Below are 19,870 nucleotides of genomic sequence, written 5' to 3' on the forward strand. Positions count from 1 at the left end.
GACTGATCGATAGATTCTTGCAAGACTGCAAAATATTTGATGAGCATGCTAAATCCCAAAACAGCGAAGTCCCAGTCCCAAAACACATGCTAAGTTAATGCCATTCTCAAAGATTTGGATTATAGAATGTAAGGATTGGGAGGGACTTTGGTGTAGGAAGATCACTTGATTCCTTCTAATCTCAAAAAATGTGACACTGCAGATATTGCAACAGAAACAGGAGAAAAGGATCCAACATTCTAGTATGTAGTAGACAGCTCTAGTACAAGGTGATATTTTATCATTCCAAGAATAGGACTACCCACTTACCGGTTTTAATTTCTGTATTATAAATATATTATTTTAAACCATTTTTAAACCCTGTACAAAATTATACTTTCTATTTCTAAAGTTACCAACAATATATGAAAAAACTTATAATGATCAGTGTGTCTAACAAATTAATAAAGTTTAAAAGGTTTCCAAAGCATGGAGCAGACATAAATACTGTCAAAAAAATCATGATAATGATAATATCAGGTGAAGAGCCTACTTATGTTTACTATCAGTATAGGACAGATTTAGTGTCAAGTAAACTACAAACTTTTTTGCACCTTTCTATAGCTTCTCAAACTGGAAAAATATTTCATATAAAAAAAGTATCCGTGATTTGTAATTCAATTTATTTTCCATCGGTGTCTAAATCTAACAATTCCAAAACAATATTATCCCAAGACTAATCCAAAATTATAAGCATAGAAATAAGATGCTAAGCGGATGACAAGGACTCCTAGAGCTGCACTCACCTTTTTATCAGAATCTGGAGGCACATCCACCCCATTGATAAGTTCCCCATTATCTGCAAAGACAGGAATGTTGGGACTGAAAATCATAAGGTCACTCTTGGCACCAGCCTCTGTGCTCACACCTGCCAGGATGTGGCTGTGGCGATTGGAATAGGACCAGCTGCCCACTTCACTGGCACACACCAGGGTGGCCATGCCAGGGCCATAAACCATAGATTCCTTTGCCTTGCAGTGGCATCGCAGGACCACGTAGATGAGAGTGGCCAGCAAGAAGAGGCTGGAAACAGAGCAGATGGCAATGATCAGATAGATGTTGATCGAGTCCACCAGGGGCATGAAGCTCTCGCTTGACCTTTGAAGATTAACATCCCTTTTGATTGTCTGACCACTTGTTATAAGTGACATACTCAAGGTGGCTGTGGCTGACAGTTGAGGCTTCCCATGATCCTTTACAAGAACCAGCACACTCTGGATTTTGCTTCCTTCTGACTCATCCAGAGGATATTTGGTACTCACCTCACCACTATACTGCCCTACAGTCCAAGGACCATGGCTTTCTTCAAGCAGTTCATAGCTTAGCCATGCATTGTATCCAGAATCTGCATCCAAGGCATGAATCTTGCCTACAATATGCCCAGGCATCATGGGAATGACTAGAAGAATCAGGTTCTCTTCTGATGACCTTGATACAGAAGGTGCATTGTCATTCTCATCCATCACAAAGACTTGAACAGTTGCATTGCCACACAAGGAGGACATTCCGGCATCCTTGGCTCTCACCTGGAACTCCAGCAGTTTCAACTCCTCATAGTCCAAGGACTGCAAAGCATAGAGCTTTCCACTCTCCGAATGTACAGAGATGTAGCTTGACAATGGCCAGAGATTCTCATCTATCCAGTAGGTGATCAGAGCATTCTCAGCTATGTCTGGGTCTGTGGCAGATACTGTGAAGATGTGAGCACCAGGGGGATTGTTCTCCTTCACAAAGACTGTGTAGGAAGTCTGTGGGAAAGCTGGAGCATTGTCATTTATGTCGCTGATAGGCACTAAGAGGGTGAGACTGGAAGACAGTGGTGGAACACCTTGATCTTCCACTGTCACAACCATCCTGTATTCAGCCACCTGCTCTCGATCTAGGATTGCACCAACAATTAGGGAGTAGTAATTCTTGAATGTGGACTCGAGTTGGAAGGGGACTCCAATAGGCCAGAGGAAACAGTTTATTTGTCCATTGTTGCCAGAATCCCTGTCAGAAGCACTGATTATGGCTACCACAGTCCCTGGAGGGGAATCCTCTGGCAATGGCACAGAAAGAGAATTCACAGATAATTCTGGAATGTTGTCATTTATGTCCAACACTTCAATGAGAATTTTACAATGTCCTGATAACTGCGAATTGCCTTTATCTTCTGCTACAATTGGAAGTTCATAGAACTTATTTTCTTCATAATCCAATTTTCCAATCACTCTGATTTCCCCAATACCAGAATTTATACTAAATAGCTTCATGACATGTGGAGGTACTTTATTACTAAAAAAGTAAGAGATTTCCCTATTAATCCCTTCATCTAAGTCAGTAGCATTCAGAATAAGGACTAATGACCCGCTAGTTGTATTTTCTAGCAACTTTACCCTATAAACAGATTGGTTAAAGACAGGAGGGTTGTCATTCACATCCAGCACATTGATGACTAGCTGAACAGTTCCTGTGAGTTTTGGTTCACCCCCATCAGTGGCTGTCAATACTAAATGATGCACAGGGCTCTCCTCTCTGTCAAGTGGCACCTTCAATAGAAGTACTACAGATTTACTCTCATCTTCATCATTTTCTGAATCATCAACAGCAAAATGGTTGTTTGGGCTGAGCTTGTATGTTAACATAGCATTAGTACCAATATCTGCATCAGAGGCTCCGTCTAAAGGAAATCGGGTACCAGAGGCTGTTATAAATTCAGCTATGCTCAGGATCTGTTCCCTGGCTGGAAAGACAGGAGCATTGTCATTAATGTCTTTGATTTCAACCTCCACATGGAAGAACCTCAGAGGTTTCTCCACAATCACCTCCAGATGAACAATACAGTCTGCATTCTTGGCACACAGCTCCTCCCTGTCTATCCGGGAATTTACAAACAAGATCCCATTCTGCAGGTTTACCTCAAAATAGTCCTTCTCTCCTTTGGACAGCATCCGGAACATCCGAGGCACCAGCTCACTCACCTCCAACCCCAGATCCTGGGCGATGCGGCCCACAAAGGCACCGTGCTGAGATTCCTCCAGCACAGAATAATGGAGCTGGCCGCTCCCCATTTTCCAGACGGTGTAGAGGAGAAGCAGCTGCAGCAGCTCCTTCGGCCAGGTAAGCATTGCAGACACAACACCAGCAAGCTCTTCTCTTTTTCTCCAAATATCTTGACTTAAAGGTGTCAGGAGCAGAGCCCATCTAGCTCAGCCATACTGGCAATACATTCATAGGTTGAATCTTGGCTTGTTGAGCTTTCTCTGTCGTTCAATATTTTCCTTGTGGATCTGGCTGGCAGGAATGTCGGTCCCTTTAAGGGAGGGGCTCTGCATTTTCAGTTTCACTTACAGGGTTTCCTTAGGAAACAGCGACCTCTTGTGACCCAAATTCAAAATGAGAAACTGTGATATTCTGTGTAGTTTTATTTCTTTTGTTCATTAAATATTATATTAATTTAAATTTTATATTGACGCGTTGGTCATCTTTCCCACTGCTCCCAATAAATGAGCAATAGACAGATAGGGAAATTGAGGTAGCTGCAAACTATTTGAATCACACTTTTGACCAAGTTCAAAGAAATTGCAACATTAATAATATTGGAACATATTCCAATGCTATGAAAGTAGAAGTACTTTTCTAGTTTTATTTATGAATCTTAGCTGGATATGTAGCACTTGAACCTTTTAGGCAAACGACAAGCAGGGCAAGTTCTCAAAACTCATGTGATGTCTCAATTGGCTTATTCCTGAAATACATTGCATGTTACAATTAATCTAACTCATGTATTTCATTTGACCCCTGTTTAGCTTATATAATTTTAAAATCTTTTAAGAAGGAAAAGATACAGAAATTCAAATATGTACTCTTGTTTTTATTTTATTTCAAGTAACTTAATGAGTCTGTTGCTAAATAACCCCACATAAGAAGTTTTCTTTTTTTCCTATATACACACACACCTAGACATGTTGAACAGCTACCATCATAAAGGAATTTATACCTTTACTTTTTATAGCTCAGAAGAAAACAGTAGCAAAACTATTAACCTCATTAGCCTGGGAAATTTTTTTCATGAAGTCAGAACCTACTGTCCTATTTCCTCCATCCTGGGACACAGAAAACAGGGCAAAAGTTTCTTCTATGTCATATTTCTTCAGCTTTTTTAAGGTTACTATTAAATGCACTTCCAATCAAGTTTTCTTACCTCAAGGTTAAAGATATTTTTCAATTTCTCTTTTTTTCCCCACCCACATAATCTTTACATAATCCCCCACCCACATAAGCACTTTTTTGAATTTATCAGAAACTATTGTCATCTTGGTTAATGTCATGGTTTTGAGTATTGGCCCAATCAATTCAGGATTCTGAGGCTGGGGTTTTCTCAAAGATCCATTTTATTGGGTACATCATATAGGTATGTTCAAATGTGAAACCAACTCTAAATATTTCCCGCATTTTCAGTATAATAAAAGGAATAGATATCACCCACCCTCCTAATGTCACTGGTCACATTAACCAACCAGATAGATGGCAGGCTGCTCAGCTACTTCCTCCAACCGTTACAAGCTCTCATTCAGACGACCTGGATTCCCACAGGCCTTATCGCTGTTATATCTGGCACTTGGGAGGAAATTATCCCACACCCTGAAGTTTCCCCTCCCCCCCATTTATATAGCAACTAAGAAATGAAGTAAAAAGAATATGGCTTCAACTAAAGTCATTTTGAGAGTTGACAACTATATTGCCAACATTGGCTATTGTACTTGAGGGGGCTTTAAATGTAATGCAATTATTACTTGTTATACTTTAGAGTCACTGCAGATGTGGACTACAGCCAAGAAATTAAAAGACGCTTGCTCCTGTAGAGGAAAGCTGTACAAATCTAGACAGCAAACTAAAGAGCAGAGACATCAATGTGCCAACAAAAGTGTGTACAGTAGAACCTCTGGTCATGAACGCTTCTGACCACAACCAAATCAGGTTCTGACCAAAACATTCACAATTTTTTTGTGGCTGATTTCCCCTTTTGCACCATTTTTTTTTTGTAAGCACTACATTTCCAAAATTAGGTTTGGGTCACAACCAAATCAGATTGCAACCAAAGTTATGGAAAGAATTACAGTCGTGACCAGAGGTTCTACTGTATAGTCAAGGCTATGGTTTTTCCAGTTGCAATGTATGGCTATGAAAGTTGGACCATAAGAAAGGCTGAACGCCAAAGAATTGAGGCCTTTGAACTATGGTACTGGAGAAGACTCCTGCAAGGCAATCAAACCAGTCAGTCCTAGAGGAGATTAACCCTGACTGCTCTTTAGAAGGCCAGATCCTGAAGATGAAACTCAAATACTTTGGCCACCTAATGAGAAGGAAGGACTCACTGCAGAAGAGCCTAATGCTGGGAATGACTGAGCAAAACAAGAATGGGATGACAGAGAATGAGGTGGCTGGATGGAGTCACTGAAGCAGTTGATGTGAACTTAAATGGACTCTGGGGCATGGTAGAGGGCAGGAAAGCCTGGAGGAATGTTGTCCATGGGGTCACAATGGGTCAGACATGACTTTGTGACTAACAACAATACTTTAGAAAATATTTTTTTAATGCAGAAAAACTTTCATTTGCCTTTTCCTAGAAAACTACCTGGCAGTTAAATAACTTTGTGGTACTCTACGAGATGTAAAAAGTAATTCAGCCATACTTAGAATCTATTCCCTGGAAGCACTGTCATTAACATCTTTGACTTCAATCTCCACATGGAAGAATCTCAAAGGTTCCTCTACAATCACTTCCAGATGAACAACACAGTCTGCATTCTTGGCATACAACTCCTCCCTGTCTATCCAGGAATTTACAAACAAGATCCCATTCTCCAGAATTACCTCAAACTGGAAAAGAGCTGATGTGATACCAACATACAAAAAGGAAGTGGGGGAATGGATCTAGGAAATTATAGGCTAATCATCTTGACATCAATATCAGGGAAAATCTTGGAAAAGATAATCAGGCAGAAGATTTGTAAGTACCTAGTAATGAACGAAGTGACTACTAGAATCCAACATAGGTTTGTCAAAAGCATATTATGCCAGACAAACTTTATTGCTTTCTTTGATTAAGTGATTAAATTACTGGACCAGCAATATTCTGTGGCTGTGGTGTATTTGGGACTTGTGAGAAAGATATAGATGTCCTAGTGGACCACCACTTAAGTATGAGCAGGCTGCCAAAAATCCAATGCAGTCCTAGGCTGCAGTAACAGAGATACAACATCAAGATCATGAGAAGTGATAATGCTATTTTATAATGCACTAGTGAAACCAGACTTTGAATACTGCAAACACTTCTTATCACCATGATACAAAAAAAAGGAAAGTGTACAGAGAAGAGCAAGAAAGATGATAAAGGGTCTGAAGGCTAAATTGTACAATTAACAGTTGGGGGAGTTGGGGATGATTAACCTATTGAAGTCAATTGGGAGGACATAATAACTCTCTTCCAGTACTCAAGGGGTTGCCACAAAGAAGTGGGTATTGACTTATTCTCCAAAGCACCAGAGGGCAGGATAAGAAGTAATGGGTGGAAGCTTGTTAAACAGAGATCCAACCTAGAAGGAGAAATTTTGGAATAGCGTTTTGCAGAGTTGTGAGTGCGCCATCACTGGAGGTTTTCAAAAATAGACAGCCATTTTCCAGTATAGTATAAAATCTCCTTGGTCTAGAGAGTTGGTCTAGAAGACCTCTGAGGTCCCTTCCAGCCCTATAATTCTATGTTTGATATTCCAGACCACGGATGCCATGAAAATAATACAGGTAATAGATTGTAGCAGTCCTTATGCTACATAACCAAGGATGAGTGATTATCTCAAGAACTTCCCACTCCAGATAATTGGCATACAAGTTGGATTTCTCCTAAGGTGCGCATCTGCCACCAGATTCTTAAGCAGGAGCCGTGAGTCCTAGAAATTCCCAAATTGTGCTTCAGTTCCAAAGGGTAAAGGACTAGTGGTCTTTATTTACTTCTTTATTTATTACCATAATTGAGACTGGAATCTTTGTTGTTAAATGAAGCAATCATTAAGCAAGACATCATTACAATTTTTTGTTCAACAATGGTAATTGTGGCACTTGCAGTTGCAGTCATTAACCAATCTTGTGGGTCATTAAATGAAAAGAAACCCTGGTGAGGAAAGATTACACAAGTGTCTCACTGTTTTGAGAGCTAAAAAATCCCTATTAAATCCAAGCAAAATTTTCAGCCCAAAAGCAGAGACACTTGCATGAGGCTTGTGACAGATCTGTGCCACATCTCCCAGGGCCTCTCCCTGGGAGGCACTTTGCATTCCATGTTACTACCAGTTTCTCAACTCTGGGGCTGAAAATCCTCCAGGGCTGAAAATTCTGCTTGGCATTTGGGATGGACCTTTCTCAGCCAGTCCAGAAAAGAGAGGGAGTCCTCTTGGCAGGTGGTTGAAGCATGCAAACTTTCCTGCTGACTTCCCCATTGAATTTCTGGAGAAGCCAGCAGGAACAATTGCAAATAGTGATGACATGATCATGGGGCACCTGGCAACCAATTGTACATGTGAATGGGTTCCAAGCACCCAGATCATAATCACATGACTGGGGGTGCTATAACAACAGTAACTTTGGGCATTTGTTCCTTCTGCACCATCATAATTCTGAATGGTTAAGTGAAAACTTGTAAAAAAAATAAAACATTAAGGAGCTTCAGTTTGTGCCCAAACTCTTAGCTAATTAGTTTTATCAGGATTGTGCCTAAACCTTGCTCTCCATCCAGTCCCACAGAGCCTTCAGACCATAATGTCTGGTCAGTCTCGGGTCATGTTAAATAATTGGCTTTTAATATATATTGATGATATCTGTTCACTAACCATCAGAGGATCTCACCCAGTACCTTCATGTAGTTAAACCAAAGGGAAAAGAGTATACAATAGAGTTATGAGGTACCCACATCCACTAAAGGCTTCAGATTTGATTTAATCTCTCCTGTCAACTCAAAATGAACCAAACCACAGAGAAAGGAGGAGACCCTTTCAACTTGTACCTCCCAGAGCCAATCCCTTCAGGCAGGCAAGAAGGATGCGATGGTTGATGCTAGCAAAATGTAGTGAGAGTTCAAGAAGAATCAGCGTGATTCCAGTAACCACCTTTGAAATATCAGAAGGTATTAAAAAATGAAAATAGGTAAAGCTCCAGGTCCAGATGGCCTCACAAGCCAGTATAACAAATATTTTGAGGAGCAACTCCTACAGCCACTAAAAGGTATAATGAATTGTGTACTAAGGGATGTAAAGATGCCTCAAAGTTGGGAAGAAGCTAATATTGTGTTATTACCAAAGGAGGGCCAAGATGTTCTTAGGATTAAAATTAGCAATTTTAATCACCAATTACACCAATTTCAATATTAAAACAAGTACTATAAACTTTTTACTGCAATACTAGCAAAAGGATTGAAGATATTTCTACAGTCACATTCACTAAGGCCAACCTGGATTTTTGCCAGAAAGACAATTTAGAGAGAATGAATGAATACTGTTTTGAATGTTATTGAATATTTACAATTTCATAATGTGAAGCAAGCAGCTCTAACATTTATGGATTCAGGGAAAGCTTTTGATAATTTAAATTGGGACATTATGTTTAAAGTTTTGGAAGTCATGGATTTTGGAGAGAAATTTATCCAAGGGGTTAAGGCAATATAACCATCACAGCAAGCAAATATTATCATTAATAGAGATTGAACATATGAAATTCAAAAGAATATGAGACAAGGTTGTCCTCTATCTCTCCTGTTATTTATATTAGCAAATAATTGGAAGGTCTGAATAGCAACATCTGACAAGATGACAACGTAATGGGCATGAAAATCAGAAAAGTAGTTTATAAATTGAGAGCTTTCACTGATGACTGAGCGATAGATTCTTGCAAGACTCCAAAATATTTGATGAACATGCTAAATCCCAAAACAGCGAAGTCCCAGTCTCAAAACACATGCTAAATTAATGCCATTCTCAAAGATTTGGATTATAGAATGTAAGGATAGGGAGGGACTTTGGTGTAGGAAGATCACTTGATTCCTTCTAATCTCAAAAAATGTGACACTGCAGATATTGCAACAGAAACAGGAGAAAAGGATCCAACATTCTAGTATGTAGTAGACAGCTCTAGTACAAGGTGATATTTTATCATTCCAGGAATAGGACTACCCACTTACCAGTTATAATTGCTGCATTATAAATATATTATTTTAAACCATTTTTAACCCCTGTACAAAATTATACTTTCTATTTCTAAAGTTACCAACAATATATAAAAAAGCTTATAAAATTAGTGTGTCTAGCACATTAATAATGTTTAAAATGTTTCCAAACCATGGAGCAGACATAAATACTGTCACAAAAATCACACTGAGAATTGATTCATCAAATAACAAAACTATCCACAAAAGAAAAATAATTCACTAATTTCCATCTGTAAAAAAAGACAAAGATCAAGAATAGCTTGGCAGGGCGTAATGATAATATCAGGTGAAGAGTCTACTTATGTTCACTGTGATTATAGGACAGATTTAGTGTCAAGTAAACTACAAACTTTTTTGCACCTTTCTATAGCTTCTCAAATTGAAAAAATATTTCATATAAAAAAAGTATCTGTGATTTGTAATTCAATTTATTTTCCATCGGTGTCCAAATCTAACAATTCCAAAACAATATTATCCCAAGACTAATCCAAAATTATAAGCATAGAAATAAGATGCTAAGCGGATGACAAGGACTCCTAGAGCTGCACTCACCTTTTTATCAGAATCTGGAGGTACATCCACCCCATTGATAAGTTCCCCATTATCTGCAAAGACAGGAATGTTGGGACTGAAAATCATAAGGTCACTCTTGGCACCAGCCTCTGTGCTCACACCTGCCAGGATGTGGCTGTGGCGATTGGAATAGGACCAGCTGCCCACTTCACTGGCACACACCAGGGTGGCCATGCCAGGGCCATAAACCATGGATTCCTTTGCCTTGCAGTGGCATCGCAGGACCACATAGATGAGAGTGGTCAGCAAGAAGAGGCTGGAAACGGAGCAGATGGCAATGATCAGATAGATGTTGATCGAGTCCACCAGGGGCATGAAGCTCTCGCTTGACCTTTGAAGATTAACATCCCTTTTGATTGTCTGACCACTTGTCATAAGTGACATACTCAAGGTGGCTGTGGCTGACAGTTGAGGCTTCCCATGATCCTTTACAAGAACCAGCACACTTTGGATTTTGCTTCCTTCTGACTCATCCAGGGGATATTTGGTACTCACCTCACCACTAAACTGCCCTACAGTCCAAGGACCATGGCTTTCTTCAAGCAGTTCATAGCTTAGCCATGCATTGTATCCAGAATCTGCATCCAAAGCGTGGATCTTGCTTACAATATGCCCAGGCATCAAAGGGACCACTAGAAGAATCAGGTTCTCTTCTGATGATCCTGGCACAACAGGTGCATTGTCATTCTCATCCATCACAAAGACTTGAACAGTCGCATTGCCACACAAGGAGGGCATTCCGGCATCCTTGGCTCTCACCTGGAACTCCAGCAGTTTCAACTCCTCATAGTCCAAGGACTGCAAAGCATAGAGATTTCCACTCTCTGAATGTACAGAGATGTAGCTTGACAATGGCCAGAGATTCTCATCTATCCAGTAGGTGATCAGAGCATTCTCAGCTATGTCTGGGTCTGTGGCAGATACTGTGAAGATGTGAGCACCAGGGGGATTGTTCTCCTTCACAAAGACTGTGTAGGAGGGCTGTGGGAAAGCTGGAGCATTGTCATTTATGTCGCTGATAGGTACTAAGAGGGTGAGACTGGAAGACAGTGGTGGAACACCTTGATCTTCCACTGTCACAACCATCCTGTACTCATTCACCTTCTCTCGATCTAGGACTGCACCAACAATTAGGGAGTAGTAATTCTTGAATGTGGACTCAAGTTTGAAGGGTACTCCAGTGGGCCAGAGGAAACAGTTTATTTCTCCATTGTTGTCAGAATCCCTGTCAGAAGCCCTCACGATGGCTACCACAGTCCCTGGAGGGGAATCCTCTGGCAATGGCACAGAGAGAGAATTCACAGATAATTCTGGAATATTATCATTCATGTCCAACACTTCAATTAGAACTTTACAGTGCCCTGATAATTGAGAAATGCCTTTATCTTCTACTACAATTGGAAGTTCGTAGAACTTACTTTTTTCGTAATCCAATTTTCCAATCACTCTGATTTCCCCAGTATCAGAATTTATAGTAAACAACTTTGTGACATGTGGAGGGGCACTATCATGAAAATAATAAGTGGTTTCCCTATTAATTCCTTCATCTAAGTCAGTAGCATTCAGAGTAAGGACTAATGACCCGCTAGCTGTATTTTCTAGCAACTTTACCCTATAAACAGATTGGTTAAAGACAGGAGGGTTGTCATTCACATCCAGCACATTGATGACTAGCTGAACAGTTCCTGTGAGTTTTGGTTCACCCCCATCAGTGGCTGTCAATACTAAATGATGCACAGGGCTCTCCTCTCTGTCAAGTGGTATCTTCAGTATAAGAACTACAGATTTACTCGCATCTTCACCATTTCCTGTATCAAGACCAAAATGTTTATTTGGGCTGAGTTTGTAAGTTAACAAAGAATTACTACCAATATCTGCATCAGAGGCTCCATCTAAGAGGAATCGGGTACCAGATGCTGTTATAAATTCAGCCATGCTCAGGGTCTGTTCCCTGGCAGAGAAGACGGGAGCATTGTCATTAATGTCTTTGATTTCAACCTCTACATGGAAGAACCTCACAGGTTTCTCTACAATCACCTCCAGATGAATAATACAGTCTGCATTCCTGGCACACAGCTCCTCCCTGTCTATCCGGGAATTTACAAACAAGATCCCATTCTGCAGGTTTACCTCAAAATAGTCCTTCTCTCCTTTGGACAGCATCCGGAACATCCGAGGCACCAGCTCGCCCACCTCCAACTCCAGATCCTGGGCGATGCGGCCCACAAAGGCACCGTGCTGGGATTCCTCCAGCACAGAATAATGGAGCTGGCCACTCCCCATTTTCCAGGCGGTGTGGAGCAGAAACAGCTGCAGCAGCCCCTTCGGCCAGGTAAGCATTGCAGACACAGGCACAACACCAGCAAGCTCTTCTCTTTTTCTGTAAATACCTTGACTTAAAGATGTAAGGAGCAGAGACCATCTACCTCAGACATACTGGCAATGCATTCATTGGTTGAATCCTGGCTTGTTGAGCTTTCTCTGTTGTTTGATATTTCCCTTGTGGATCTGGCTGGAAGGAATGTTGGTCCCTTTAAGGGAGGGGTTCTGCATTTTCAGTTTCACTTATAGGGTTTCCTTAGGAAATAGCGACCTCTTGTGACCAAAAGTCAAAATGGAGAAAAAGACTTTCCTTCTGTATTTATGACAAATTTTTAATAATTATCCAGTCTTCATGCACAGATCCAGGCAGTGCTTGGGTACATTCCTGACCATACATATAAAAACCAACCCAAATATAGGTTAATTAAATAGTGCACAGTCATTAAAAAGGAGTAATTAAATTGTATTGTATGTCATAGCATATATTTACTATGGACAGAATAAGATATGTAATTATCTGCAACTTTTATCTCATCCATTGTTCAAAGTCATGAATATGATGCCCTTGAGGGAATACTGAATTGGCTTCAAACTATTTGAGCTAACTTTGAACAACATGAGGAATAATAAAACATCAGAAGCACAGAGCTACGTAAAAGATAGAAATAAATATGAAATGCTGTCCTTGTTACTTTTCTGTTTCTTGTCCGTTGTATGGAGCTCTAAAATTATTCAGGAATGTCAAATCTTTTCCTGTATACCTCCAAGCATCCTCAGCTCCAGGAGGAAAACTGTTACACTGCTTAACTTAGTTCTCACTGTCAGGAAATTCCATTTTATTTCCAAGTTGGAAATAAATCCAACCCTTGCCACACTATTTTGCATTTTGGTTTAAAATCCATATTTTATTTTATGTGGCTTTGAGAAAGAGCAATATAGATTTGGGGGGGGCATATAGATAATGATAATAATATAGATTTGGCTCAGTGGTTAAAGACGCTGAATGATAGCCGATGTTCGAGACCAAGCGCTAATATGACAGGGTGAGCTCCCATTACTTGCCCCAGTTCCTGCCCACTTAGTCCTTTGAAAGAATGCAAATGCAAGTAGATTGATAGGTGCCATTTCATGGGAAGGTAACAGTGGTTTATGTGCCTTTGTCATGGAGTAGTGCTAGCCACATGACCACGGAATTATCTTTGCACAATGTTGGCTCCCTCAACTAAGAAATGGAGATGAGCACTGCCCCTAGAGTGGACTGGACAGGGGAAACATTTACCTTTACTTTTGATATGGTTTTGATATCAGATTTTCAATTATACCATCTTTTGTTATTTCTATATGGACAAAGAATTATAGATTTACAAAGTATGGAATATATTGAAAGATATTATTCTTTTACAGTGGAGAAATACTCAAAATTTAGAACCTTGGAGCAGTGGATTCTGTATTTTTTCACTTCTTCATATTATATTATACTAAATGAATAAAAAAAAATGGAGACTCTTTTAAACTATGTAAAATCAGGAGTGCTCTTATTTTCCTGCCAAGTAGTGGTCGTGGCAATCTAACCTTTCACGTTTGCTTGATGAGTTGCTGTACCATTTAGAACTCTTGGAACTGGATAACCTTTGTATTTTTTGTTTCTTGCCTAGAGTATGGAGTTCTTAAATAATTCAGATAAATGAAAAGCATATGGATTTCCAAAATATTTAGTTTGATGTCTCAATGAGTCTTTCATTAGGAATATTTTTTAAATTATGAGGAATTGAATAATCATAGAAATCTATTCCCCTTTTGCTTCCCATAATGATACTGACATAATAATTTCAACAGAAATGAACATTAAGCAACTTAATTGGTAATACTCAAATTTATAGCCTTGGAGCAGTGGATTCTGTATTTTTTTCATCTTCTTGAATACTAAATGAATTTTTAAAATGGAGAACTAGCTTAAACTATGTAAAATCAGGAGTGCTCTTATTTTCCTGCCAAGTAGTGGTCATGGCAGTCTAACCTTTCATATTTGCTTCCAGTCTGATGAGTTGCTGTTCATCAACTTGTTTAAATTAATGGTTTCAAGCCAACTACAGAGTTACTTAAATAGGCAGACCACCAAGCTCACGTTTAAGTAGTTTGTCAATTAGCCAGTTCGGTGTTACCAGTAGCTGTTTCAGATGCCTCCAGATCAACAATGTGGCTAACTCCAATTATAACCTTTACATTTTACATTGTCGTACAGTTGCTATCTTGGAACATAGCACACCGGCAAGCTAAATAGATTGAGCCCAATTTTATCTGTACAGTTTAATTTAGAACTCTTGGAACTGGATAACTTCTGTATATATTTTTTTTCACTGCAACATGAAACCAGAAAAGTAGACATTCTCATTTCCTCCAAACTCTGTACCTGATCCCCATTCATTCATTCATTCATTCATTGTGACTCTTTAGTGTTGGTCTTTGACTTAAAAATTGGGCCCCCAAATATTGTTCTACTCAATGTGTATATTCACACCTCACAGAAAGATTTCTAACAACCATAGTACCTGTGACTATAAAAGACATAGAAAATCATGACTCATATGGCTGGAAGGGACCTGAAGGTCTGCTAGGTCAACCCCCTGCGAAAGCCATGATATGTTATTGCATCCTGTGCAAATGGCCATCCAATCTTTTCTTGCATACCTCCAGTAATAGAGCACCCACAACTCTGGGGGGCAAATTGTTCCATTGATTAATTGTTATTATTTTCAGGAAATTGTTCCTTAGTTCCAGGTTGACTTTCCCCTTGATGATCTTCTATCCATTGCTTCTTGTCCTATATTCAGGTGCTTTGTAAAATAAGTCAACCTCCTCATCTTGCTGACTGTCCCACAAACACACTCACTGTCCAAATGGAAAGTCCGGTGCAATAAACTCATCCAGTAAGTCTCATTTTAGAAGGGAATTGGGTGATTAGTCCGGTCTTCCACATTTGAACATCTCACTTTCTTTTTACATTATTAGACCACTCATTTTATTCTGCCATGCTTCAAAAACTGAGGCATTAGCTCTGAAGGCTGGTGATTATTCCACCTGGATGTGATATTTGGGGTCTAGATATTGAAAGGCTTGACTCCAGGGGATATAGAGAGAGAACTTACTTCCAGCCAGCAGAGGCAACTACCTTTGATTGTATGTTAATATGAGAAAGATTGTCATTTAATCTTATCCTGAAGGCTGGTAGTCAGCCTCATCAAGACATCGCTGAACTTTTATCTGAGAGGTAACTCTGACTTATAGTCTCGCTAAAGAACATTCAAGCTTTCCAAGAGGCCCTCCTTTATGCCATGGCTAGAGAATTCTAGAATTGAAACCTATCCATCTTAAAGTAGCCCAGATTGGCAAAAACTCTTTTATCCTGCCTTCTGCAACCAGAAAGTGGCTTTTTGATCAGTTTTCAAGAGTGGGTGTCAAGGAGGTCACTTGCTTCATTTGTTGACTACTGTCTTCCAACAGAAGAGACAATATGTATAGCTCAGGGATAAACTATGCAGTCCTTGCTGCTTTTTGAGGTGGTTGTTTGCTTGCAACCTTTTATTACTTAATTACCTAATTACGTAATATCACCAGTGCTCGTGAATGTGAGGTTTGTTCCCTTACAGTTAGCTTGCCTTGCTGGTGGCAGTGTGGTTTTCTCCTATTGAGGCTGAAAATGCTGTTACCTTTATGCAAATGCTAATACCTTTGTGCAAATCAGATGCAGGAGCAATAAGCAACAGTCTGCTCACTTTATCTTTAAAGAAGTTAAGCTGCAATATATTTCTGCTTCTCTATTGTGTTACCAGTGATATATTCCTGCCTCTTTCTAACTCTTCCATCTTCTATCCTCATCCACCAGCCTATTTTTGCTCTATTCTATGCAGAGGATGCTGCTATCTTTTCTGCATCCCAAGTTGGCCTTAACAGATGCCTAGAAGTCTTAATACATTTATTTAGGAAAATATAAATATTAGTTTTCTAAAATAGAAGCCCCAACTTTCACCAAAAAGCAGTGTAATTTTTTCCATAACTGAAATATTAACAATAGATCGATTGAGCAAATGCTGGGATTTACTTCCAAACATTGGCTTTCTGTAGCCATCAAATAAATGAACTTTGACAAAAGGCACAACAAATTAATTAGATTTGCAAACCATGAAGGCAATACTTACATGTCTGCAGCAATTAACTGGTGAAAGCCAAGATCTTAAGCCTCTTCAATTCATTGTGTATAAGGATTCGTCTATTTAAGAAATGATTCAATCCACCTTTTTGAGAATATTTTTTTCTATTTTCTTCAATCCTCAGGAGAAAGTCTTGGATTGGTGCAGTGGCCTAGAGGTGGAGCTCTCACCTCACAATCAAGAAGCTGGGAGTTCAATCCTAGGCAGAGGCAGATATTTCTCTCTCTGGGCACATAGAGAATATATCTGCTTAATATAACTGCACATTGGTGACAGGAAGGACATCTGGCCAGTAAACACTCGGCTCTGTTCAGTTGCCCAATCTCCACCCCTCAAGGGATTATGGGGTCTTTAGAAGGTGATAATGATCAGGAGATAGTCTTGGAACTGTATCTCTCAAGATTTTATGCATGTTCTATTGGAAGCCTATGGGTTCTCCAATTGTTACATCTTGATATTTTGAGTATTTGGATTGAGGACATCTCGGTTATTATGGACTAAATTGGAGAATAAGAACATTTAACCAAAGGCCAAATGGCACAGCATATCTATACTGTTCCCAAGAAAACCTTATCTACCTATTCCCATCAACTTACAGGAAATTTATTTAATTTTTAAAAGAGGTTAGCCTGATAAAAATTGTCCTGAAAAACTCAATGGATTTCTAGAATGTATTGGTTGACTGCTTTATGAGGTACAGATTAGTATTTCAGTTCCCAGCCTTTGCAGCTCAAAAGGGTAGGGGCTTCAACTCCAAAAATTCCTGTTGCTGAGAATTCTGGGACTTGAAGTCCAAATATCTGAAAGTTGCCACATCCGACAAACATTGCTAGAATCCAGATAAAATTAATATTAGACAAATAGAAGAATCAAATTTATTTCTATCATACAGACTATTAAATACGATTTTGGAGCATATCTTTGAATACCATTATCATTCCAAAAATATTTCCTTACAAAAAATATTATAGATTTGCAACTCAGTATCCTGATTTAGCAAATGTATTATGACCTTACATGTTTAGGTATTACCGACTGTTATTGTCAATGTAAAATGAGAGATATAAATAGATCCTAGAGATGGATGGATAGATGGATGGGTGATAGATAGACAGACAGACAGATTACCATAACCCGTGAACTAACGTGGATGTATTTTAAGTTTTGCCTGGGGGAGGGCTTTTTTTTTCATTTATTGGACACACTGTTTGAGCAGCTTGCGGTTTGTGTTATGGACTAATTAGCCTTTGCCTGGGAATAAATCTAGGCTTGCTCATGGATGGCTTCGGTTGGGAAACTTATAAAGCCGGGTGAAGAGAAGTGCTGTGGGAAGACAAATAAAACCCTCCATAAACCACACTGATGTATGAGTGTGAGTTGGGCAGCACAACATGAAATTTAGCTCTGGTGCCTCCCATTTCCCTTGATCATTTGTGACATGTTCCTACACCTTGATTGGAGTCGACCTACAGTAAATTGATTGGACATGATTTGGAAAGGCATACATCTCTCCATAGAAGGCTCATAGCTGATAATGCACACTGTAGCAGAACAAAAGCCATGAGATCAAAAAAATCTGCTGAAAGGGCTCAGACAAAGGATTATGGCATGGTACAGATCTGGGGAAAGCTACAATAAAATTTCTGCTGCACTGAAGGTTCCTAAGAACACAGTGGCCTCCATAATTCTCAAATGGAAGAAATTTAGCACATCCAGGACGCTTCCAAGAGCTGATCACCCGGTCAAACTGAGCAATTGGGCAAAAGAGCCTTAGTAAGAGAGATGACCAGGAAGCTAATGGTTACTGTGACTGAGTTCCAGAGATCTTGTGTGGAGATGGAACAGATTTCCAAAAGGACACCATCACTGCAGCCCTCCACCAATCTGGGCTTTAGGGCAGAGTGGCTAGACGGAAGTCTCTCCTTAGTGCAAAACACATGAAAGCCCACTTGCAGTTTGCAAAAAAGCACCCAAAGGACCCTCAAACTGTGAGGAACAAGATCCTCTGGTCTGATGAAACCAAGATTGAACTGTTTGGCCTCAATTCTAAACATTATTTCTGAAGGAACCCAAGTACCGCTCATCACCTGCCCAATACCATCCCAACAGTGAAGCATGGTGGGGACAGCATCATTCTGTGGGCTGTTTTTCAGCCACAGGGTCTGGCAGACTGCTCAGGGTTGAAGAAAAGTGGAATGGAACAAAGTATACGGATGTCCTCAATGAAAACCTGTTGCACAGGACTCAGGACTTCACACTGGGCTGAAGGTTCACTTCCTAATGATCCGAAGCACACAGCCATGATAACACAGGAGTCACTTAGAGTGTCCCAGCCAGAGCCCAGACTTTAATCCTATTGAACATCTTGGAGAGACCTTAAAATAGCTGTCCACCAATACGGTCACCATCCAACCTGACTGAGCTTGTGAAGATTTGCAAGGAAGAATGGCAGAAAATCCCCCAATCCAGGTGTGCAAAGCTTGTCGCATCATACTCAGAAAGACTCTAGGCTGTAATTGCTGCCAAGGATGCTTCAACAAAGTATGGAGTGAAGGGTCTGAATACTTATGCCAATGTGATATTTCAGGTTTTTTTTCTTTTTAATCATTTCAGTCATTTCTAAAATTCATTTTGAGGTACTGACCATAGATTAATGAGGGGGGAAAAATGGATTTCAACAACTGTACAATCTGGCTGCCGTATAACAAAATTGACAAAAGTGAAAGGGATCTGAATATTTTCTTAATGTACTGTACAAAGATAGATATCAAGACTGATCCTAAAGGGATACAACAGAAATACAATATTGAATGACTGTCCAAAACTCCAAAACCACAAACTCACCTCTTTAGCAGAATCTGGAGGCACATCAACCGCATTGATAAGTTCCCCATTATCTGCAAAGACAGGAATGTTGGGACTGAAAATCATAAGGTCACTCTTGGCACCAGCCTCTGTGCTCACACCTGCCAGGATGTGGCTGTGGCGATTGGAATAGGACCAGCTGCCCACTTCACTGGCACACACCAGGGTGGCCATGCCAGGGCCATAAACCATGGATTCCTTTGCCTTGCAGTGGCATCGCAGGACCACGTAGATGAGAGTGGCCAGCAAGAAGAGGCTGGAAACAGAGCAGATGGCAATGATCAGGTAGATGTTGATCGAGTCCACCAGGGGCATGAAGCTCTCACTTGACCTTTGAAAATTATCATCCCTTTTGATTGTCTGACCACTTGTCACAAGTGACACACTCAAGGTGGCTGTGGCTGACAGTTGAGGCTTCCCATGATCCTTTACAAGAACCAGCACACTCTGGATTTTGCTTCCTTCTGACTCATCCAGAGGATATTTGGTACTCACCTCACCACTATACTGCCCTACAGTCCATGGACCAAGGCTTTCTTCAAGCAGTTCATAGCTTAGCCACGCATTGTATCCAGAATCTGCATCCAAAGCATGGATCTTCCCTACAATATGCCCAGGCATCACG

At 40.0% G+C, this 19,870-nt stretch overlaps 3 protein-coding genes across 3 annotated transcripts in view; all 3 read right to left on the reverse strand.

The window, feature by feature from the left end:
* LOC113455114 (uncharacterized) overlaps positions 1-3,221 on the reverse strand; it is a 38,655-nt gene extending 35,434 nt beyond the window's left edge. The window contains exon 1 of the mRNA XM_087928710.1: positions 786-3,221. Within this exon, the coding sequence (XP_087784836.1) occupies positions 786-3,149 (2,364 nt within the window). The 5' untranslated portion in view covers positions 3,150-3,221. The remainder of the gene's footprint in view (positions 1-785) is intronic.
* LOC113436464 (protocadherin alpha-5-like) overlaps positions 1-19,870 on the reverse strand; it is a 203,992-nt gene that overhangs the window by 182,227 nt on the left and 1,895 nt on the right. Inside the window, exon 1 of the mRNA XM_087930570.1 lies at positions 19,225-19,870. This exon is cut by the window's right edge and continues 1,895 nt beyond it. Coding sequence (XP_087786696.1) covers positions 19,225-19,870 — 646 coding nt within the window. The remainder of the gene's footprint in view (positions 1-19,224) is intronic.
* Positions 9,736-12,133, reverse strand: LOC148126280 (protocadherin alpha-1-like). Its single transcript, XM_087928711.1, has one exon. It carries the CDS (start codon positions 12,131-12,133, stop codon positions 9,749-9,751), a length of 2,385 nt encoding a protein of 794 aa, XP_087784837.1. The 3' UTR covers positions 9,736-9,748.

The sequence above is a fragment of the Pseudonaja textilis genome, chromosome 3 (genome assembly GCF_049901715.1).
Source record: "Pseudonaja textilis isolate UNSWEBS1 chromosome 3, rPseTex1.2, whole genome shotgun sequence".
Taxonomy (NCBI): domain Eukaryota; kingdom Metazoa; phylum Chordata; class Lepidosauria; order Squamata; family Elapidae; genus Pseudonaja; species Pseudonaja textilis.

Coding starts and splice junctions, on each gene's coding strand:
- LOC148126280 (XM_087928711.1), bottom strand. CDS start 12,133: ATGGGGAGTGGCCAGCTCCATTATTCTGTGCTGGAGGAATCCCAGCAC.